At 52.8% G+C, this 21,981-nt stretch overlaps 10 protein-coding genes across 10 annotated transcripts; 6 read left to right on the forward strand and 4 right to left on the reverse strand.

The window, feature by feature from the left end:
* Nucleotides 1–233: 233 nt before the first annotated feature.
* On the forward strand, nt 234–1,562 carry METBIDRAFT_40614 (pantothenate kinase; the record flags this gene model as incomplete). Its single annotated transcript, XM_018857296.1, has 1 exon — nt 234–1,562. One exon carries the CDS (start codon nt 234–236, stop codon nt 1,560–1,562), a length of 1,329 nt encoding a protein of 442 aa, XP_018712291.1.
* A 1,371-nt stretch (nt 1,563–2,933) lies between these two features.
* On the forward strand, nt 2,934–3,950 carry METBIDRAFT_39441 (uncharacterized protein; the record flags this gene model as incomplete). Its single annotated transcript, XM_018857142.1, has 1 exon — nt 2,934–3,950. The coding sequence occupies one exon, from the start codon at nt 2,934–2,936 to the stop codon at nt 3,948–3,950; it is 1,017 nt and encodes a 338-aa protein (XP_018712292.1).
* Nucleotides 3,951–4,025: 75 nt separating this feature from the next.
* On the reverse strand, nt 4,026–5,192 carry METBIDRAFT_38942 (putative cysteine synthase; the record flags this gene model as incomplete). Its single annotated transcript, XM_018857071.1, has 1 exon — nt 4,026–5,192. The coding sequence occupies one exon, from the start codon at nt 5,190–5,192 to the stop codon at nt 4,026–4,028; it is 1,167 nt and encodes a 388-aa protein (XP_018712293.1).
* A 2,784-nt stretch (nt 5,193–7,976) lies between these two features.
* Nucleotides 7,977–8,688, forward strand: METBIDRAFT_138059 (uncharacterized protein). Its single transcript, XM_018854429.1, has one exon. The coding sequence runs from the start codon at nt 8,174–8,176 to the stop codon at nt 8,603–8,605; it is 432 nt and encodes a 143-aa protein (XP_018712294.1). The 5' UTR covers nt 7,977–8,173; the 3' UTR covers nt 8,606–8,688.
* An 82-nt stretch (nt 8,689–8,770) lies between these two features.
* On the forward strand, nt 8,771–11,302 carry CTF1 (Ctf1p; the record flags this gene model as incomplete). The annotated part of the gene is made up of 1 exon (XM_018857116.1): nt 8,771–11,302. The coding sequence occupies one exon, from the start codon at nt 8,771–8,773 to the stop codon at nt 11,300–11,302; it is 2,532 nt and encodes an 843-aa protein (XP_018712295.1).
* A 75-nt stretch (nt 11,303–11,377) lies between these two features.
* METBIDRAFT_14694 (uncharacterized protein) lies at nt 11,378–12,154 on the reverse strand (the record flags this gene model as incomplete). Its single annotated transcript, XM_018854530.1, has 1 exon — nt 11,378–12,154. A coding segment is annotated over one exon (777 nt), but the record flags the coding sequence as incomplete, so codon positions are not given.
* A 657-nt stretch (nt 12,155–12,811) lies between these two features.
* On the forward strand, nt 12,812–13,405 carry METBIDRAFT_10727 (uncharacterized protein; the record flags this gene model as incomplete). Its single annotated transcript, XM_018853836.1, has 1 exon — nt 12,812–13,405. One exon carries the CDS (start codon nt 12,812–12,814, stop codon nt 13,403–13,405), a length of 594 nt encoding a protein of 197 aa, XP_018712297.1.
* Nucleotides 13,406–13,653: 248 nt separating this feature from the next.
* Nucleotides 13,654–15,672, reverse strand: METBIDRAFT_24580 (uncharacterized protein; the record flags this gene model as incomplete). The annotated part of the gene is made up of 2 exons (XM_018855282.1): nt 13,654–15,447; nt 15,499–15,672. Coding segments are annotated over 2 exons (1,968 nt in total), but the record flags the coding sequence as incomplete, so codon positions are not given.
* A 1,250-nt stretch (nt 15,673–16,922) lies between these two features.
* Nucleotides 16,923–17,609, forward strand: METBIDRAFT_10729 (putative acireductone synthase; the record flags this gene model as incomplete). The annotated part of the gene is made up of 1 exon (XM_018853837.1): nt 16,923–17,609. The coding sequence occupies one exon, from the start codon at nt 16,923–16,925 to the stop codon at nt 17,607–17,609; it is 687 nt and encodes a 228-aa protein (XP_018712299.1).
* Nucleotides 17,610–18,770: 1,161 nt separating this feature from the next.
* Nucleotides 18,771–20,011, reverse strand: RAD23 (Rad23p; the record flags this gene model as incomplete). Its single annotated transcript, XM_018858682.1, has 2 exons — nt 18,771–19,763; nt 19,946–20,011. The coding sequence occupies 2 exons, from the start codon at nt 20,009–20,011 to the stop codon at nt 18,771–18,773; spliced, it is 1,059 nt and encodes a 352-aa protein (XP_018712300.1).
* Between the last annotated feature and the right edge of the window lie 1,970 nt (nt 20,012–21,981).

Consider the following 21,981-nt stretch of genomic DNA (forward strand, 5'->3'; position numbering starts at 1 on the left):
AAACCCGACAAAACTGGCAAACCCGACAAAACTGGCAAACCCGACAAAACTGGCAAACCCGACAAAACTGGAAAATCCGGCAATCCAACAAATCCAACAAATCCTCACCTCCACTGCCGAGCGTGTTTGCAAACCCCGGAGTCCCGCGACAAACCTGGCCTGCGTCCCCCTGAATCCGGACCGTGTCCCGAACCTGCACCCTCTTTTCAACAATACCACCCCCACCCCCCCTGATGGTGTCCCGCAAATACGACGAGATGGACTTGCGGCGCATCCCCGCCGGCACCATCCGCATCGACTGCTCCGGCGCGTACATCGCCAACGACCACCTCATCAGGGGCAACGCGTCCCTACTGGCCACCCCCACGCCGTCGCCAGTGACTTCGGACGAGTCGCTGTCGTCCGACGAGGATGAAACCACGGTGTTCTCCGCGCCCGGCAGCCCGGCCAAGGACTCGAAAAGCGCTAACATCACGCTCCCGCGCCACAACTCCGAGGTCATCCACATCTCCGTGGACATTGGCGGCACGTTGACGAAACTCGTGTACTTCACGTCGCTGTCCGTGAAGGGCGCCAAGAACGGCGGCAAGCTACATTTCCAGGACTTCCAGACGGGCGCCTTCGAGACCGAGGCGCTCCAGTTCATGATCCGCTTGGTGCGCGACAGCATGGGCAAGAAGCACGGCCCGCCCATCACGTACATCATCTCCACGGGCGGCGGCGCGCACAAGTTCTCCAAGTTGATGACGTCGGCGTTCAAGAAGAACGGCTTGCCCATGCAGATCGTCAAGAAGGACGAGATGGAGTGTCTCATCAAGGGCCTTGACTGGCTCATCACCAAGATCCCGCACGAGATCTTCACCTACGACTTGGCCGAGGACAACATCCGCTTCAACAACCCGCCCGTCACGGAGCAGGACATCTACCCGTACCTCCTCGTCAACATCGGCTCGGGGGTGTCCATGGTCAAGGTCACGGGGCCGGGGCCCGAAGGGTTCGAAAGAATCGGTGGCTCGTCGCTCGGCGGCGGCACGCTCTGGGGGCTTCTCCTGCTCTTGACCGACGCGTCCGACTACAACGAGATGCTCGAAATGGCCCAGAAGGGCGACAACGAGAACATCGACTTGCTTGTGGGAGACATCTACGGGACCAGCTACAACAAGATCGGACTCAAGTCGAACCACATTGCCTCGTCGTTCGCCAAAGTCTTCAAGAAGCTCCGCTTCAACAAGCTGGGCAAGAAGCTCTCCACCGCAGAAAAGCTCGCGCATTTCCGCCAGGAGGACATTGCCCGCTCGCTCTTGTACCTGGTGTCCAACAACATCGGCCAGATCGCATACTTGCAGGCGTGCCGCTTCGGGCTCAAGCGCATCTATTTCGGCGGCAGCTACATCTCGGGCCACATGCAGACGATCCACACGTTGAGCTATGCCCTGAACTTCTGGTCGAACGGCGAGATGCAGTCGTACTTCCTCCGGCACGAAGGCTATTTGGGCAGTGTGGGTGCGTTCATAATGGGCCCCAACGGAGTGGAACCACACTCGCCCGGCGCGGCAGATTGAGAGGCTTCTGTACTGTGCATTACGTGAGTGTGTTGAAACAGCCTGTTTTGTCCGCTCTCCGCTACACCTTAAAGAACAGCGGGGTAGGAGAGAGACGGGGGAGGATACGAATGGACTTGAGGGTTTGGCGGGTTTTACGCTTTGGCAAGACTACGGGGAAGAACCTGGCCACGAAGGAAGTATGGAAGGACACTTTCAGAATCAGCTCATTCTTGCGGGCCTGTACGGCAGAAGTATGGAAGGACATCTCCAGGGCATCTCCAGAATCAGCTCATTCTTGCGGGCCTGAGAGACAGGGTGCTTGGTAAATGGCTTTTTTCGCTCAGCGCCATACTTGCCTCATGATTGCAAATTATTGGATCCCCAGGACCTCGGCCCTAGCTCACCACGGCAATGACGATCTCAGCCCATATGGAACTCATCTGAAAGGCCGGGCCTGGATTGGAACCGCCATGGGTCTAGGCCTAACCTGCCCAAGTTATTTATCGAAAACGCCCGAGTGCAGTGAGGCTTTCGCCAGCAAGAGGCCCGTGCGCAGGATATCAAGTCTGGCTCGGATCCAGCGGGGAAGAACACCAACACCGGCCGTAGGGCCGTCGACGTTTCGCCCGCTTCAAATACATACAGGGCACAAGAGCCCGAATGGAGCGAAAGTAGCTCAATGAACACCGCACGTACTCAGAGTCGGATGGCTTGCGTAGACCAGCACGTCTATGTTCGCGGTATGCCAAATGGCACGTTGCAGTTCCTGCCCATCGGCAGCCCACACCGCGCGGTGTGTGCAGGCCCCGCGCTGTTTCCTCCTCAATCAACATCCAGACAGGACGGCTCCAGGGCGTAAGCCTCGGGTCACAAGGTCTTGGAAAATCCAATCTTGTTGAACCACTCTGACACGACGCCAGGCAAAGCAACAACACGCTCCACACAAACGGTCATTGAGATCCGGCCCTCACTCTCCCCTCATAGCTTTTTGCCTGCGCTCCCCTTACGCGGCTCCCGGTCAGTGTAGCGCATCGTAATACATAGAACATGGAGTCTGTTCCGTCCCTGCGCAACCATAATCTTCATTTTGCCTTTGATCACACCAATCCCACAGGGCCGCTTGGTACACATTCCTTATACTATAAACAACTCTCCAGCTCGCCGTTGCAACTAACTTCCGAGTGGGGCGAAAACAACCCGCCCCGAGCCTTAATGAATTCTGTTGCTTCTCCTTCCATGGCCAAAATGGCTCCAGACACCACACACCTTCTAGAGGAAACGCCGACGCCATCCAGAATTGCCGGCAAATCGTCCCTTGAAAATGGAGCCGTACATACGCCGGGGAAAACCGGCACCTTGGTGTCAACTAGCCACCCCACAGCATCGGTCATGGCAAGCCAGCCAAAACCATTGTCGAAGGGCCCCGCCGCGGGCATTGCTAAAAGAGACATCTCGTCCATCGACGTGCTCTGGGCCATGCTCAATGATCTCACCGGTAAGGACAAAATGGCCAAACTCTCGCAGTACTCGTTGCGCTTGTTGTTGTACCACGCCCGAAAAACACAGACTTTTCTCAGCGACGACGTGGTCAACATCAAGCTGATTAGCGCCACCTACGCCAGCAACAAAAAAGCGTGGGACCTCCTTGTCAACTTCATTAAAAATCCCCGGGCGTTCGCGAAGGTGTTGGTGATTCTCACATGCTCCGTGTTCACGTCGCGGCTTTCGGGCTTTGTCCCTGCGTTGGGGCTCTACAGAAAGCTCTTGCGTTTCGGGAAGTCGCCGTTCAGGTTCCACGGCCTATTCGACAAAGTGAGGAAGCACATGTACAGGGACTCCAGGGACCATTCCTGGAGAATCAGCGATAAGTTCTTCAACAAGTCCACGCTCGGCGACAGCATTGCCCTATACTACAGCCTCAACGACGACATCGGCATGTTGTACAAGGTCAAGTTCTTGAGCAACAAAAGATTGAGGGTTTTTGCGGCGCACCACGAGTCGTACGCATGGTACTGCGATTCTTGGTTTGGGCTATATAACGCGTACAACAACTTGCAAGGGCTAGCACAGCAGGAGTTTGACATGAAGATTTCGATCCAGGTCAAGAAGCGGTCGCGCACTCTTTCGAGGCAGGTTCTCGGGGCCAATTCGTTGCAGACCAACGCTTCGCCTTCGGACGAGGATGCACGAGATGCACAGGCGCTCAAGGACATCCAGTTCAGGATCACCAATGCCAAGTTGGACATGTACAAGCTCGTGTCAGACATTGTGTTCAACTCGTACACCGTTTTCAATGCCCAGCTCCACTTCGACACGGTCCAGATCTGGATGGGTATCAGCGCGGCGTTGTTCAGCTCGGCCAAGCTATTCAGAGAAAAAAAGAAAGCTTTGTTGACCGCCGGCTGAAAGCATGTGCGACGGTGGTTTCGGGCTCCCTTTCAATGCGCCGACCATTGTTCTGGGGGTGCCCCTCCATGTACTCTATTGCACAATGTCGTGCAACGACACCGTGGCAGGCACGTCGGCTGCGGACTTCCAGAATTTCAGAAGGTGCCTGTCGCCCGAGTCGCACGCGATGACGACGATTTTCTTACCGGGTCCTTGCTTCAATGCAAGTTGGACAGCCGCCACGCAATTCACCGCGGCAGACAGGCCCCAGAAGAGCCCGTCGTTGACACACAAGAACTTGGCCATTTTCACCGCCTGGTCATCTGTCACTCGGATGGCCTCGTCGATGTTGTTCTCGCCTTGTTGGAAGTTCCACGTGAGGCGGTTCAAGCCGATGCCCTCCACCATGGTGTCGACCTGGTGTCTTCTACGGCCGCCCTCTTTCTCCACGGAATCGTACATAACGCCGTAATTGATTCTGTTCGCCAAGCCCGAGCCTTGGGGGTCGGCAAGCACCACCTGCACCTTGCTGCTCTGCTGCTTGAGGTACTTGGACACGCCCGCAATGGTGCCGCCGGTGCCCGAACCTGTGACGAAGTAGTCTAGGTCGTGGTCCACCTGCTCCCAGATCTCCGGCCCGGTAGTGGTGTAGTGGATGCGCCAGTTGAAGTCGTTCTCGAACTGGTCCGCGAAAATGGCGTTCTTGCCGTTCGATATGTCCTCGTTCACTTCCTGGGCCCCTCTTCTCGCCGCATTCGTGTACTGCTTGGGGTCTACGATGGGGGCAGGCTTGACGGGCTCGACTTCCGCTCCCAAGGAGCGCAAGAGCTGTATTTTTTCGGGCGACGTGTCCGACGGAAGACAGATGTGTGCGATGTATCCGAGCGCATTGGCAAGCACGGTGAACGATATCCCCGTGGAGCCCGAAGTGCCCTCGTAGATGATGTCCCCGTTATGCGGCCTCAACTTGCCCAAGCGCTCGTTTTCTCTGATGATGGCTAGCGCCACGCGGTCCTTGGCGGAGCCCGCGGGATTCATGAGCTCCAACTTGGCGTAGATCTTGCATCCGGTGAGTTTCGAGAGCGACTCGATTTCGACCATGGGCGTGTTCCCGATGAGCGAGGCCACGCCCTTTGTCTTGGGCCGGAGAAGCGTGAGCCGCCGGTTGCCCGTGCGTTTGTGGCTCCAGATTTCATAGCCCACGAAGACCAAAAGCGCCGACGCCGCGGCCCATTGCCGGGCACTGAACCAAGTCAGCATGAGGTGTTGATGATTTTATGGCTGCGCGTGCTGACTGCGGCCCTGCGACACTACAATAGGTATCCGAGATTGAGACGTGTTCGGGTACCAGTCTACTCCCCTTTGTGAAGCTACCGAAAAAGAAAATGCGAGTGGGTGAGTATTCCGCTTGCTTGTCCAAACCACACGATGTTTGCTCGTTTTCTTCCCGTCCGGGCCTCCTGCATGGTGCCGGCTGGTGGGCTTTCCGGGGACCTTGACAGATGTGAGAATCTGGTGGATCTGCCGGCGAGCCCTGCGCACGGCGAGGCGCAGGACAGAGACTGAAGTGAGGGACGGGCAGCCGCTCTCTTCTAGATCCACAATTGCCGGAAAGTCCCAGCGAGAAAAAAGGGGTGTTCTTGGCTTGCGGCTTGTCTTGGGGAATGTTTTTTTTTTTTTTTTTTCTTCACGATTGGCGGGTTTTTCGGCTTGCACTGGATAGACTCATATGAGATGAGCGCGATGGATGCATGGGTGGGGCAGGGCAGTTTTAGTACTTGACAAATAGGCTAGATTGGTCGGCGAATTGAAACAGCGGAGGAAAGACACGGTGGTTGCCTTTTTGGGATGTTCAAAGGGGGCGCTCTGATCCATATTCCTCCTCAAAGGGCCATGCATACATCTGGTATTTAACTTGGTCAGTTAACTGATGTGTAATTTGTAAAGAACTGGTAGCGAGGCTAATAAGTCGGTGTTTCGCAACATTCTTTTCACTGAGCAAGACGCGTGCAATTTGGCGGGCTTTATAACCAGAAGCTGCAAGAGAGCTTCAAATGAAATGCTGGCCAGTGGTATTTCTATCCAGCTTGACAAATGATGCCGAGTTTAAATTAGCCGGGTGGGCTAGATAGAGATGGAGGCCTGCACAGCATGCGCCAGTTGATACATGCACTGAGGCTCAAACGGCCACGGTCCATATCAGGGCAAAAGTGCCGCCCCAGCAGAAATCCACAGGTCCTGACTATGTGAAAAAGCGTTTTCAGCATCGGGCCACGTTTGTATCTAATATCGGACGGCAAGGCTTTTGGTGGGGCCAGTAATCAGGCTCAAGGTGCGGCCAGAGACCCAGGCACGTGACGCTGCGACTTGCTGCGGTGCTTGGATTCTCTCTCAGAGCCACAAGCTTGAGGTAGTGGTTCGTCTTGAGGCAGTATGGCCGAATCAGCGAAGTAACACAATTCCAGTACAGATTGCAGTTCCAGTGCAGACTACAGTTCCAGAGCAGGATTATAGTTTCGGTACTGTCTGACGGCGAAGTATAGTAATACAGTTTCAATACAGTCTTATAATTTCAACACAGTAATACAGTACCAGGACTATCCTACAGCCCCAGTACAGTAATATAGTTTCAATCTAGTATTACATTACATTAATACGGTTTCATTTCAGTAATACGGTTTCAATTGTGTTACAGTTCTGGTACATTTTTAAAGTTTCAATACAGGAATACAATTCCAGTACTGTCTTACGTTTAAGCACAGTATAGTCTTAATCTAGTATTACAGTTCCAGTACATCAATACAGTTCCAGTTCAGTATTACAATTTCCATACAGTAATACAATTTCCATACAGTCTTACAATTTCCATACAGTCTTACAATTTCAATACATCAATACAGTTCTAGTACCGCCTTACATCTGAAGTACAGTAATATAGTCTTAATCTAGTATTACAGTGCCAGTACATCAATACGATTCCACTTCATTACTACAGTTCCAGTAGGCAATTTAGTAGAGGAACACACTTTAGTCTTGCAATTTCAATACAGTGATACAGCTCCAGTACAATAATACACCTTGAATCTTATTACAGTTTCAGTACACTCTACAGCTCTAATACAGTAGAACAGTGCAATCTAGCAATCCCGGCTCAGCGCAGTGATCAAGACTGCGCGGTGCAACACCAGGCAGTCTATTAATCCCGTGCCGACAGCTTCTTATATACAAGAAAGTACAATAAGCGCGCGCCCCGGCAGGTCGCGTGGGGTAAACGCAGGAGGGCATGGAAGGATGACAATCTGGGGCTCGGGCGGGATTTACTAACTCGAGAAAACAACAAAAGGGATATTAGGGAGCGAGGGCACCGAAACACGGGGGCCGGTGCAGAACCGGCGACCCAACGCTCAAAGAAGATCCAGAATGAACAAAAGGAACAAACAAGAGAAACAGGAGAACAGGAGCATCCAGAGCAGACCGAACGGGAGCATACAGGAACAAGAACAAGAAGTAGAAGAACAAGAAGTAGAAGAACAGGAACAAGATTTACAAGACCAAGAATGACAAGACCAAGAATGACAAGACCAAGAAAGAACAAGAACGACAAGAACAAGAATGACAAGACCAAGAACGACAAGAACAAGAATGACAAGACCAAGAACGACAAGAACAAGAATGACAAGACCAAGAATGACAAGAACAAGAATGACAAGACCAAGAACGACAAGAACAAGAATGACAAGAACACAAACAGACACGAAGTGACAAGAAGTGACAAGATCATAAACAACCATGAACAACCATAACAACCATGGACAGACGAGCTCGTATCAAAAGCCCGTCCATCCATAAACAAGCAAGCACCCACCAAGCCGTGTGCACCCACGGAAAGCAAAAGGCCGCGCCATAGCCGGGTCAGACCCGGGGCGGCCGCGGATTACTCAGCTCGCCTAGCGTTAGGGTTTTTTAGAGCGGCCACGCGCACACCGCCCGGCGATTGCTGCGCGCCAATCCCAGGGGAATAAACCCGAGGCCCTGTGCAATATGAGGATATATGGAGGCGCTAACCACAGGTGTAAGAATAGAAAAGACAGAAGACAGCAGACAGAAAAAAAGACCGGGGAACTAAGACAAGATCGAAGAAAGAAAAGAAGATCGAAGAAAGAAAAGAAGGTCGGAGAAAGAAAAAAAATCGGAGAAAGAAAAAAAATCGGAGGAAGAAAAGAAGATCGGAGATCAAAGAAATGATTGCACAACGAAGCAGAGGAAGAAGGAGCACACCCAGCTGGGCCGGAGAAGGCAGCCGGGCCGGAGAAGGCAGCCAGTGGGCCGCACCGCTCGCAACTGGCCCGCCCCGTCGACACCCAGCCGGGCCGACGCCTGCATGGCGCCGCGCGGCCCACTGCCCTGTAGCTTATTTCCTCCAGAGCGTCCTGCCCCGTAGGCCCCGGACAAAGCTTCCCCACCTTCCATGGCTCCCGCATCTCCATTGTTTTCCACCAGTTGCCAGCCCCGGACCCCCGTTTCTTGCAGCACGCCGACACTCTGCCCCGAGCCCGGCGATCCGATTGCACAACCAGCGTCGTCCGCAGCGTGCGATTCTAGCGCGTGGCCCTAACTTTTGGCACGCGGGTCTCCCCACTGTCTGGCGGCCCCAACACCCAGGCCTGCCCTGAGAACAATAAACACCGGCCAAAAATACAACCAGCACCGGTCAAAAACACGACCAGCACCGGCAAAACACACAACCAACACCGGCAAAACACCCACAGCACCGGCGGCAGCTGCCAAACACAAACACACCCCAAGCCCACGGCAGAAAAAAGAAAAACGCGCCCGCCATGGACGCCTCTTCCGACAGCGCCGCGAAAACAGCCGACCGCCCCAAGGCCTACACCATCAAGTACAAGCGCCCCCGCGGCTCGCGGGCTTGCACCGTGTGCCGTGCCCGCAAGGTCCGCTGCGACGCGGAAATCCGCCTCCCGTGCACCAACTGCATCACGTTCGGGTGCGAGTGCTTGCTTCCAGAGAACAAGCGGAAAGGCCACGCCAGCGGCGGCGAGAAGCCCCCGCACAAGCCGCCTGCCAGGGACGCGGCGGCCCAAGGCACGCCGCAGCACGCCCCGTATACCCGGGAGACGCCCGCGGCGCCGCGTCCGAAGCCCACGCTTGCAGAGCACGCTCCTGTCTCGGATCCCATCCACAACATCTCGCAGGTGGCCGTGCCCCCGTCGTTGACGTCGGGCTTCAGGAGCCGGCCGTCGCCTCACAACCCCGAGCCCGCGCCGGGCGAGGGCCGCTCCTCCGTGACCTTCGTGGGCCATTCCAGCATCCGGCTCATGGCCCAGAAGGTGGGCCAGAACCACCTCGAGCTAGCGCACGACTTGTTCGAGGACCCGGGCGGCCTGCACCTCGACGCCGTGGAGCTCGAGATCCTTAAGTTGCGCGGCGCGTTCTTGTTGCCCGCGGCGGACTTGGCCGCGGACCTCGTCAACCTGTACTTCGAGCACGTGCACCCCCTCATGCCCGTGATCAACCGCACGGAGTTCATGGCCAAGTACAGCGACCCGGCCGACTCGCCGTCGCTCATGCTTCTCCACGCGGTCTTGCTCTGCGGGTCGCGCGTGTCGAAAAATCCGCTTCTCTTCGACAGCAACAACCTGAGCGACTTGGCCTCGCTCACGTTTTTCCGCCGCGCCAAGGCCTTGTACGACACGAACTACGAGAGCGACCCCGTCTCCATCTTGCAGACCGTGCTTCTCATCGGCTCCTTCTGGGAGGGCCCGGAGGACGTCACGCGCAACTCCTACTACTGGACCCGCGTGGGCGTGGGGCTAGCGCAGGGCTTCGGCTTCCACCGCGACATCAGCGCCTCGCCCACGGTCGCAGCCTCCGAAAAGAAGATCTGGAGACGCATCTGGTGGTGCCTCTTTGAGAAGGACCGGAACGTGGCCATTGCGTTCGGCAGACCCACCACCATAGACCTTGCCGATAGCGACGCGCCCATGCTCACGCTCGATGACTTCAACGAGGACGACCCGGAGCGCGGGATTGTGTCGCCGTACCCCGTGAACCTCACCCACGCGCTCTACTTCATGCACTTGGTCAAGCTCGCCGAGATCACGGGGCTCATCATCAGCCATCAGTACACCGTCAAGGCAGAGCTGATGAAGAGAACAAACAAATTCTCGGTCATCCAACGATGCGACATGTTGATGGGCATCTGGTTCAACAACCTCCCCTCCGAACTCCAGTTCTCGTTGACCGACCCCTCTAAACAAAGCTTTTTCGCCTGTCTCCTCAACGCCCAGTACTACAACCGCCTCTACTTGGTCCACAGAGCCAACTTGTTGCGCATGGCCAGGTCCTCCTCCACCAACCCGAACAACTACAAGTACCCGTCCTGGGGCATTTCGTTCCAGGCGGCTCGGATGATATCCATCGTGTCTAAAATCCTACTCGATAAAGGACTACTTGGATACTGCCCCGTGATGTTCGTGTACGTTTTGTTCAGCTCGTTGATTATGCTCATATATCATGTTGACTCCTCGAACCCCGTCATCGCGTCCACTGCCTCCGACTCCCTATTCATCTCAAAGAGCGTTCTCAAAGAGTTGGGCAAGTACTGGCAGGTGGTGGGAGTTCTTTTGAAGCTCTTCGATAAGTATGCAAACGACAAAATCAAGCGCGCACAAGTTATCAAAAGAGGTTCGATTATCGCTGAAATGCAAGAGAGGAAATCCGACCAAGAGCACGACATCAAGAGAGAAGCGATGTCTGACCAGATTCCGTCTGCTGGACAAGCTGCTCCCTCAATGGTGCCAGACGGCAGCAAAAATTATCCCTCGGGTCATTTGAATAATGAGCATACGGCATATCAAGATAATGGTAATGTCTCCCCGGGAATAGAACAGCTTGTGCGTCAGTATAAGCGCAAATTGCAGGACGAAGAGGATAAGAATGCCGAGAATACCAAGCAGGGATGCTCTTCCAACACAGACAACACGCCGAACTCAAACCATTCACTTCAAGACATCTTCTTGGTGACTGAGAAACAAGCGCCGGAGAATAACTTTTTAGAAAACTTCGAGCCCACGCAGTTATTCCCAATGGCATTGCACAGCTACCCTGTCTCCAGAGCGCAGTCTCCACCCACTGTCACCACTGAAGTGAAAAATGAGCACGAATATGCGCAATCACCTACACCATTTATGCAAGGCGCATTCCCATCGAAGAGCAGCACCAATCTCATGTCTGGAGACTTGTTCACTAACTTTGTGGATAGCTCATATATCAACATGAATTTGCAGTCGCATGTCGAAGACGAAGATTTTTTGACCGATGATTTGGGCGGACTCTTCAATTTGCACTAGTTGGTATCTTGATGCAAAAACCATACACTCCAGTTCTGAAGAGCATTGAATTCGTTGCATAGGTTCTTAAAAGGTCTTCTTTCCCCGCTTGGTTTTGGATCTGCGTAGACTTTCTAGCAATTCATTTCGCTGTATTTTTTGATTGTAGCCCACCATGCTCTGCACCACCGACTCGTATGCAGTTTGACTTGCCTTGAGATCTTCGAGTTTCCCGTGCCATAGGCTGCTAAGCATAAGCAACTGATCGTGGTTGTTGCGCATCTGCGAAAGCTTGCTCTCAAGAGCCTCGGACAGACTACTCTGTAAGTGTAGTTCGGAGGTGTTCTCCATATTCTCCCTCTCTATTTTCGTGAGAATTTCAGCAGTTTTCCCTAATAGATCTTGCCGAGCCTCTTGTGTAAGATTAAGAATTTCAATGTCGGGTATGTTGAACCTAGACCAATCGAGATCACTTTCAGAGATTAAACTCTTTCTATTGATATCATGTTTCACTCCACCTGACCCCCCGCTGGGAGCCAACTCGTCTAAATTGATAGGAATACCGAGCCTAAGCAATAAGTTGTGCCTGAGCTTCAGTTTTGTCCAGTTAGGAGGTTGAAGCCTTGGTGGTTTTGAGAGGTGTTTGAACTGTAACTCAGCCTCCTTGCTCAACAAGGGTGCACAATCAGCCGGCTCGCTAGTTCCGGGAACGGGTACAATCAAATCTAAAAGCCGCAGTATTCTCGATGTTGTTAAACTGAGCTCCTCAGATGAGGCAGGATAAAGTAATGTTTCATCTGACACGTTGTTGGTAGGCTCAATTTCTTCAAACGAGGCTTCATCGAAAGACCCGAAATCCTCATCTTCTTCTTCCACCAAGTCGTGGTGTAGCTCAAAGTCGTCACTTCTTTTTAATTCTGCTTTTTCAAAGAGATTATTTTGGTGTTGTTTGCGATTGTGCTCCAGAACATCAGCGTCACTTGACGCGTCCTGCAGTTCTGTGACATGGCTCTCTTGACTGATCATCTTCTCATTGAATCCGTCCAATTCTTTTACATAGTTTTTTTGTGCATTGGTCTGTTGATTGGCTGTATCATCTGAATTTCCCAGAGACACGATGTCGGGACGACTGGTCATGTTTCCTCTCTCTTCATCAATGTCACTGCCCATATCCAGACTTGCAATCACGTGTGAGGGAAGTGACAACTCAGGTTCACGCCCAGCATTTGTCACTTGCATATCATTTTCAGATCCAGCCGACTTGATCGTTTTTGAGGGACTTCCCTTTTTGCTTTTCTTGTTCTTGGCCATTTCGTTGCTTTCCTCATACATCCATGCACGAGACACCATGAATATATGGAGGGCGTGGTGTATGGGTGTATTGCCATGTGCTATGCAATGGCTTACATGTAACGGACCTGAGTCATCTCATTGCAGAAACATTGATTTTATTTTATTGCTTAGCATTCATTCTTAAGTGCTTGTGCCCGTGCCCATTGTTTCTTTTTGATTTGGTTGGAATTGTGTACCATGTCCAGCATTGTATTTTTTTCTGTTGGCAATCCTGGCAAGATGGCTAGGCATTCGGTGGGCCATTACATACTTAAAAATCTCATGGACGCCCTTGGGGCCAAGCAACTTGTCAAAAAGGGCGTCTACTCTATTTCAACGATGGACAGCATTTACTTTGTTAAATCTAACGCCTATATGAACGAATCTGGCAAGCTGCTCCGCAAGTTCCTAGACAGCGAGAAACTCGGGCAGTGCGTAGTAATTGTAATTTACGACGATTTCGAGACTCCCATGCCTAAAGTGAAACTTCAGCAATTTAAGAAGAACGAATCCCACGGCGGCATCAAGTCGACCGCGCGTGAATTACAAGCTCAAGCGGTCAACGGATATAAACTTGGTATCGGGATTGGCCCAAAACCTGCCCAAGCGTCCAGAGAGCTGATGGCGTCTTGGGTTCTCTCTGATTTCAAGGAGGAGGAAAAACTTGCACTCGCAACATCTATGGACTCTGTTTACCGATACACGGATGCCATAATATCGAGCGAGGGCGAGGTCGATGATTGTAATAAACTAAACGCGAGGGTCACCAAGGCAATGAAAAGCGATCTGTGAGCCTGGAAGTTTCAAAGAAGCCCAAGCGATTTACTTTAATTATTGTGTTCCGTCTCAGCCTCATCAGTGCTGTTTTCAAATAGCTTCGCCCTGACTTCACTCTCCGCAGCTTCACTCTCGTCCTCATCCTCACTTGTATCCGATGTACATTGTTCATCGTTCTCACCAATCAAATTCATGATTTTGAAGTCATCAACGATGTTGTCGTCAGAGACGATGGGCGAAGGCGAGTCCATTTGCCTTTGCTGAGAGTTGGAAGAAACGCTCAGTGTTCTTGTAGCGTTGCGTCCTCGTTCGATGGCTCTTTCAATACTGAGTCTATGCTTGACAAACAACAAGCGAGAGAACATACTCCGTTGGCCCTTCATGAGGTATTCTTCCATTTGGGCTTCGCTGGGATCCAGAAGAATATACAAGAAATCTTTGAAGCGGTTCCGTGGCCAAATTGTTATGGTGCCCGTGAATCTTTGCAAAAATACGTTCAGCCAATCTTGTGCCAGCCACCGAGGAAACAAGTCAAGCAATTTGATGATCTCGAGCCATTTTTTGATTTCTAATTTCAACAAGTGTTCGCTTGCAGTGGCGAAAAACCCGCCCCGTAAGGAAGCAAATTTGTGGCGTCTTGTCTTTCTTCTAGCGATAGCGACCGGTTTACCGACGGTGCCTTTTGGCGCGTAGAAGAAAAGAGAAATATGCGGGTTGACTTGCGACACAATGGAGAAGTTCACGTTGTAGTAGGTGTTTAAGGCGTCCACAGGAATGTCTGTGCGGAGAGACCCGTCTCTCCATTTGTTGCCCATGCTGAATGGAACCGCCTCTTGATTCTTTGTATCTTTCATCATTAACACCACGGGATTCAAGATTCCAGGAACAGCCGACGAGGCAAGCAAAGAAGACCAGATAATACAGTTAGGCGAGGTCACCGTGTTACACAATATGACAGGCGAATGTGGCTCGGCTGGGACAGTGGAAATATTAAGCTGTCTCCCGGTTGTGTTGTATGCCTCTTGGAATGTCATAGAGCCCTTTGTGAAGAAATTTGATTTGCGGGCCCAGCTGACCGCATCGAATCTGGCTCCAGTCTTCCACCAGCGTGGGAGCCAGACCCACCAGGGGTCTTCACACGCGGTGATTTTGCGGGCTAGCTCGGGAACAAGCAATTCCTGCAATTCGTCGTCTGTTCGCGTACACGTCAATGCCGCAATCAAACCTCCGCCGGAAGTGCCAGATATGATTCGAGGGAGCAAGTCATTATCGAGCAAGGCCTTCACGAGCCCGAAATGGGTGTACGCAAAGCAGGCTCCGCCACTGAGACAAAGAGCCGTTTTCCCATAGTTTTTCTCCACCACCCGGAAGAATTTGCGCTTTGTTTTTGTGGACACCTGTGCCTCGGAGGCGTTGGCAACACAGTCTATAGACTTCACGACCTCGTCAATGTATTTCTCCACGACTCTTTTCGTACCGAAGTATCGGTGTGAATAGAGCTGTCTGTTTTCGATGCCCGCGAAGTTCTTGCGAATGCACCCTTGCAAAAACACCATCAACTCGGGGATATCCTTTTTCTGCCGCAAGAGGCGAAGGCGCTGGATGGTTTTGAGTAGCGTGCGGTGATCGTAGTAAGAGAACTTGGGGTTTTCGGACCACTTGTCGAGTCCCAAGAACTCGTCGAGCGCCTTGGCGTTTTGCACCCACTCATCATAAGTTTTTGACAGGCGCAACTTATCCCTGAGTTTTTTTCTTTCGCCTGTCCAGGTGAAGAAGTACTCCAGGAGGGCTACGTACGCCCGGATCCATGTATAAAGCAAACAAAGAAACAGCACCCAGCTACCGATAAGAAAGAGGATGGGCCAGCGGAACACTTTGTAAGAGGAGGATACACGGAACTCACTGGTGAATCTCTCTGCACTCGAGGTCTTGGGGTCTTTCTTGGCTTGGGGCCCAGGGGCGCCGGTGGGGAACCAGTCGCTTTTAGACACGATTTTGGTGGGCTTCAGACCCCCCGATTTGGACGATACCGGGTCGGAGGCACTGAAACTTTTTTTCTTTGAAAGCAGGAGCGGCGCTAGCTCCGACAGGTTGAGCTGTAGATTTACCTGGTTGAGTAGCTGGGCCTCTTTTTGTATGGATTTCTCGTCGGCCATGACAGGCAGAGAGAGCCCAGTGGAAAGCGAGCTGGCCACGTCTTCCACATCCTCCAGGTCGTCTAATTCAAGGGCCTGGGCAAAGGCACGAATGTGGTTTTCATTGATGTAGTCATCACCATCGAAAGGCAAGTCCGTCATAAGCTGGAAGTGAGTGAGGACTCAAGAAATAGCAGTTGCGTGCTTGTAACGAAACGTGAAAGGTGATTGAGTGAATGTCGAAAACAAAGTTAGGGATTTGGCAGAAAGCAAATCTGATGAATTGGGTGTGCTGGACAGAGCTCAGGATCTCAGTCTACTGTGGGGTTGGAGCTTGTCACAACAGGTCTGCGAACGGGTGCGCCGCTAGTCATGTGAGCCTGCTTCTTTGCTGCGCTGATAAACGGCCCTGATTATAGGAATGTTGGTTCACAACAAGAATCACAAATCCTTGAATTTTTTGAAGTGATAAGGAGCGTCTGGTAACTTTGTGTTCGTTTGGTCCCGGCCAAGTCGTGCCACCGTGGGGTTGGGTGGAAATATTGGCGAGGTAATTTACGCTTTATAGATGAGAAGGTCGGCCGGCGAGTGAGTGACCTGAAACCAGAGTAGTTCTGGCTTCGTTTTGGTGATTCAGATGGTTTTGAAACAAATGTCAATTTTCAGCTACTGGACAAAATTGAAGGTTCACGATTTAGTTCTTGAGTTGGCGGAAGTGGTGGCAACAGTCCTGACCTGAAGAATTAGCTGGAGATAAACAGCATTCAGCCATCACGAAAAGAGCGAAAATGTGTCATTCCATGAACAACAAACCTTTTTTCCTAGCCCGAGTCACGCTGAGCTCGAAGAATCAAACCAACAATCTACTACTTGCACGCTATTGAGCTGATCTGGCATGAGCCCTGGCTATCGCAAAGTCTACCTATACACTGCTCAAGCTGAAAATTGCTATCTGGACAGGCGGTAAAATTTTGAGATGACAGGAGACAAAGAAAACAAGATCTTCTATGTAGCCCTCTCGCTGGAATATTTCACCAGCGGGGGCCAATTTAGCTTCTTGACGCTCTGCATATTCCAGATATGGTCCACCAGTTTCAGGTACAGAATCCACAAGATACGTCGCTTTTATCAGTTGACACACGAGTCAACCCGCAGATGCTCAGAAATGCTCCTAAAGAGAGCGGATCAGCCCTAGGGCCGTCGACTCGGACGCCGAAGCATGGAATACTACGTGTGTCACGTGACCCCAGCCCCGGCCTTCAGACGTGAGTGCTCACTGCTTGCAGAAATACGAAGACTTCTTCTTGACCTTCTTGAGCTTGCGAATTCATCTCAGTATTGAGGCCATACATCCGACCTTCGTGTAGTCTCTTATCTATCGGAAAAGCAGTAGCAAAATGGTTGCACTTCTTGACATCGAGGGCACCGTGTGCTCGATCTCGTTCGTGAAAGAGACACTTTACCCGTACTTTCTTGAAACGTACGCCTCGACAATCTCGACCATGGAATATCCCATTACAGGCGAGCGGGACGAGATGTCTGCGATTTTGAGCGGCTTCCCAACGGAGGCAAAACAATCGCAAGAAGCGTTGAAAAGCCACATTTCGCACTTGGTCTCCAACGACATCAAGGACCCGGTGCTCAAAGCCTTCCAGGGCAAAGTATGGAAACTGGGCTATGCCAAAGGCGAGTTGAAGGCGCCAGTGTATTCGGACGCCATTGAGTTTTTCGAGAGATCGGACAAAACGTACATCTACTCGTCGGGCAGTGTCGCTGCGCAGAAACTCTTGTTTGCTCATGTCGATGTGAATGGGTGCCTGACTGACCTCACGCCCAAGCTTGCGGGATACTTTGACATCACCACTTCGGGATATAAGCAGGAGCAGGCGTCGTACGCCAGCATCAGCTCGGCCATTGGCGTTGCGCCAAAGGACATCACGTTTTACTCGGACAACATCAACGAAATCAAGGCAGCACACAGTGCGGGTTTGGCCACCCGTCTTGTGGTCAGGCCCGGGAACGAGCCTGTTTCCGAACAGGACAAGGCAGTGTTCACCGTCATCACTACTTTTGACGACGAGTAGTATGGAAGCATCACCAAACAGCGTGATGCATTGATGTCTTTGATGGACGGTATCGGGGCTCTAGACTGGCAGAAAGTGCTCATGTTTTCAGAGAATACACGATGTGTGCCATTGATCTCACGCGTTCCATCGGTGGACCGTGAACTTGTTCATCTGCACACGACATTCACACTGTCCAAATCCATGCTGTTCGTTAACACAGAGGTTTGTGGCATATTTTTGGAAGCATAATCCGCTAACACGACGTTCTCCTGGTATAGTGCCGGGATATGTGCTATTTATCTACATGCGGTATCACCATATATTGACACGACGTTCACCCGGATAGTGCCAGGATATGTGATATTCATCCACATGCTATTGACGCGTCGTTGATACGTTCTTCATCAGTCCGTCAGTACTCGTTCTAGCTATCCATCTTCCTGATGCTCGTGCTTGCCACGCACGGTGCCACTCATTAATACAACACGAATATGTTCTCTATGTGACAATGATCACGGTATCTGATTCTGTTTGATTCATCACTCTAAATACTTGACTACCCAGTCGGTGGGTGAATTACTTCGGCATGGACTGACAGTACTCGTCAGGATCCACGAAAACATGCTATCCACCGTAGGCCATGTATTTCATCGACGCACGTCATTTCTGTAATACCATCCATAGATACACAATACCCAGGCCATGTATAGGCACGGAATGCCCGTATAAGAGCACACTATCCATGCCCCGTGGAAGCACACCACAATGGTCTGGATACACCATACGAATGCTCGTCCCGTGCAGAAGCACACAAGACGTACTCGGGCACACGAGACTGAGATGGCGCTACATTAGCTTGTGCCGTTGGTTCGATACATGCTGCCCAGGCACCGCGGAACCGCGGCCCCCCATGCTCATGCTATCTATTGGTACACAACAATGCCATTCGTTGGCACACAACAATGCCATTCGTTGGCACACAACAATGCCATTCGTTGGCACACAACAGTGCCACGCCCTGCGGCACGACTCCCTGCGGCCCACAATTCATGATACGCATGCTCCTCACTTCCCACGCCACCCGTGGTATCATCGCGCATAATGCCCGGCTGTGCTCCAGCACACACTTCCAATGCGCCCGCCCACCCTAGTCGAGGAGTCCCGGAACAAGACGCCCCCCTAGTCGGAGGTGTCCCGGAACAAGATGTCCGCCGTGACCTCTTCGTTCTTGTCGCACGCCATGTACACCTGGATCACCAAGTTGCGGTCGAAGCCCAACTCGCACAAGCGTGCAATGGCCTGCTGGTCCAGCTCGGACAACTCCACGCGCACCACGCCCTCCGGGTCGTCGCCCCCGTCGGCGTCGTCCACATCCATGCCGAGCTCGCCCGACAAGAAGCGGTGCACAAAGCCCTCCGGGTCCTCGGCGATCATGGCCGCGGCCTGTGGGTCCGTGGCCGCCATGCGCTCGAGCAACGGCTGGAGCAACTCCGGGTTCGACTGGATCGCCTCGCGGAGCAACGCGAGCTGGCCCTCCTCACTCATACCGCCCAAGCCGTCGTCCGGCGCCACGTCGTCCGTGGACGCCGCGGCCGCCGCGTCAAACAAGTTCTGGTGGCCGGACTCGGCGTCGGCCGGCTCGTCCACGGACGGCCCGGCCCGGTCAGCCTCGGCGTCGCCGGCCTCCGCCGGCTCCGGCGCCTGCAACGACGCGGGGATCCCCGAAAGCAAGTACTCCACCGCGCGGTGCGGGTTGTTGAACGCGGCCCGCAACGCACGCTCGATCTCCGGCCTGTCGTAGCCCATTTCCATCATGTTCTGGACCGCGGCCTCGCGCTCCAGGCCCGCGGCAAAGTCTGCGGCCGAGCTGGGGCTCTGGCTGCCGCCGGGCGCCGTGGTTGTGGCCGCCGTGTTCGTGGCTGTCGAGTTCGTGGCTGTCGAGTTCGTGGCCCCCGTGTTTGTGGGAGCCGTGTTTGTGGGAGCCGTGTTTGTGGGAGCCGTGTTTGTGGCTACCTTTGCCTTGGACACCATGGTGATCACGGAGTCGCCGTCCTTGATCTTGAAGTCCAGCACGAGCTTGTCGTCCTGGAGCACCTTGCCCGAATAGACGAACTTCAACTGCAGCGCGTCGACGTCCTTGGCCGCGGCGACTTTTTCTTTGACCGAAAGCACCTGTGGATGTTAGTAGAGAAAACGAAAAGGGGTGGTGTGGGAGAGGCGGGCGGGTCTGGCGCAAGGGGGGCCAGGCCATGCCAAAAGGCTGGGTCAGGAGGGCGATGGAAGGGGAGGGAAAGGAAGCGAAGGGGAGGGAATGGGAGCGAAAGGAAGGGAAAGGGCGGAAAGGCGAGACATACGGAGTCCGAGGGCTGTGCGTCGACCTCGACGGTGAGCTTCTTCAAGTCTCTGAATTTGATCTTCATGGTCTGCGGGGGTGAGTCTGCGGAGCCAGAGGGTATGACGGACGTAGGTGCCGGGAGCAGCCTTGTGGCGAAAAGCCGACTGCAGACCGCGCCCGCAGTCGCAGGGCCTGGCGCCAGGCCGGAGCTGGCCCTGGGCGCGGGGGGCTCCAGCAGGCGGAAAACAGCGGCCTTTGGGCGAAAAGAAAAGCGGCCTTTGACAAAAAAAAAAAGCGGCCTTTGGCAAAAAAAAAAAAGCGGCCTTTGGCGAAAAGAAAAGCGGCCTTTGGGGAATTGCTGGAGCAGGCGGGCGCAGGGCGAAGGGGCTCTGGTTCCGGTGGCTGGCCTGACTGTTGGTGCGGCCTGATTGCTGGTATGGCCGAGCTCTCATCTGGGCCGGTGTTTCATCTGGCCCTAAATTGGCGCGGCCTTTCAACTGGCTCGGTCTCTGAATTGGCGCGGTTTTCCCTGGCCCTCTGGCGCGGCGCGGGAAATGGGCCTGGCGCTCCATCTGGCCCGCCGCACTTGGCCTGGTCGACGGCCCAAACTGGACCCCGGCAAATCACACGCCGCCCCGAAATCTTTTCAAAGACATTGCCAATGATGCCCGGAATAGCGATTGTGGAAAGAAGCTGGATCCAGAACGAGTCTGCCGGCCCGCTCTTTTCGTTGCACCGAGCCCCGGTGCGCTTTTCGCAGGGCCTCCCAGAGCCTCCCAGGGCCGCAGGCCCTAGCGACGTATTGCGCAAGAGCGTGTGAAAACATAGTTATTAAAACATAGTTATTAAAACAACACAAGTTTATTATATATTTAAATAGAAGGATGTATGACATTACAAATATAAGTTTGAATATAACACCATTGTGAACACGCCAAAAACGTGTCCCAACAGAAATGTTCCTGGTTGTTTCCTTCGGACACGGCTTCAAATTACGCCTCTGCGGTTCGGTAGAATCAACGTTTCACGCTCTCGATACAGTACACTTGGTGCTCCAGCAAGCGCACCCGGCTTGGGCGATCTCGCATGAAGGCACCAGGTGGAAATTGCCTGGGCAACACAACGCACTGATATTCTATCCCGTCTTCCACACAGAATCTTGCACAGCGGCCTCAGCTGGCGAAAAAGGCAAACACCAGCCCTTCCGAAAAAATACAACTCTAAATCAGCTTTCTTTAGGACTCAGGCACTTGATCAGGTATCACGCGCAATCCGCCACACCAGCTTCCTGAGGCCATTAATGCTACCGTTATATTGGTGCTACCGATATATGAGTGCTACCGTTATATTGGTGCTACCGTTATATTAGTGCTACCGTTATATTAGTGCTACCGGTACATCAGTGATGCCGTTAAATTGGTGCGCCGTTGAAGTAGTGCTACCGTTATATTAGTGCTACCGTTAAATTGGTGCTACCGTTATATTGGTGCTACCGTTATATTGGTGCTACCGTTAAATTATTGCCACCGTTAAATTATTGCTACCGCTAGATGAGCCCTACCGTTATATGCTGCGCGACATACGACACAGGGCTTTGAGCCCCAATTTCAGAGTAATGCGTGAGGTCCACAGACCCTTTCAGGAATAGGCGATTTCAAACAATATCCTGGCTTCTCAGGCTGCAATGTATGTATCTTGCTTGAAGCTATATCATGGGCTGTTTTCTGATGGAGGGCCGCCTAGACTAGCTACCTGCAACGCGGGTCAGTCAAGCGCTCAGTGCATTCTGGAGTTGCAATACTATCTACGATGCAAAAATGGGCTCATGAATGCCCTCGATGGCTAATCAGTATCTCTATCATGATCTACCGCGCATTGTTTGAATCCAGTATGGCCCATTTCAATTGGGCGTTTGCCGGAACCAAACGACGTAAGACTATGAAACAACGGATGCCCCGGAATTCTGCTCAGAAAGTTTTTGCTCCGTCACCCTGTTAAACATGGTGCTCTACAAGAATCATCTCATACTGCCACCATCGAAAAAGTGTTGCACGC

This window comes from Metschnikowia bicuspidata, assembly GCF_001664035.1.
Source record: "Metschnikowia bicuspidata var. bicuspidata NRRL YB-4993 chromosome Unknown METBIscaffold_2, whole genome shotgun sequence".
Taxonomy (NCBI): domain Eukaryota; kingdom Fungi; phylum Ascomycota; class Pichiomycetes; order Serinales; family Metschnikowiaceae; genus Metschnikowia; species Metschnikowia bicuspidata.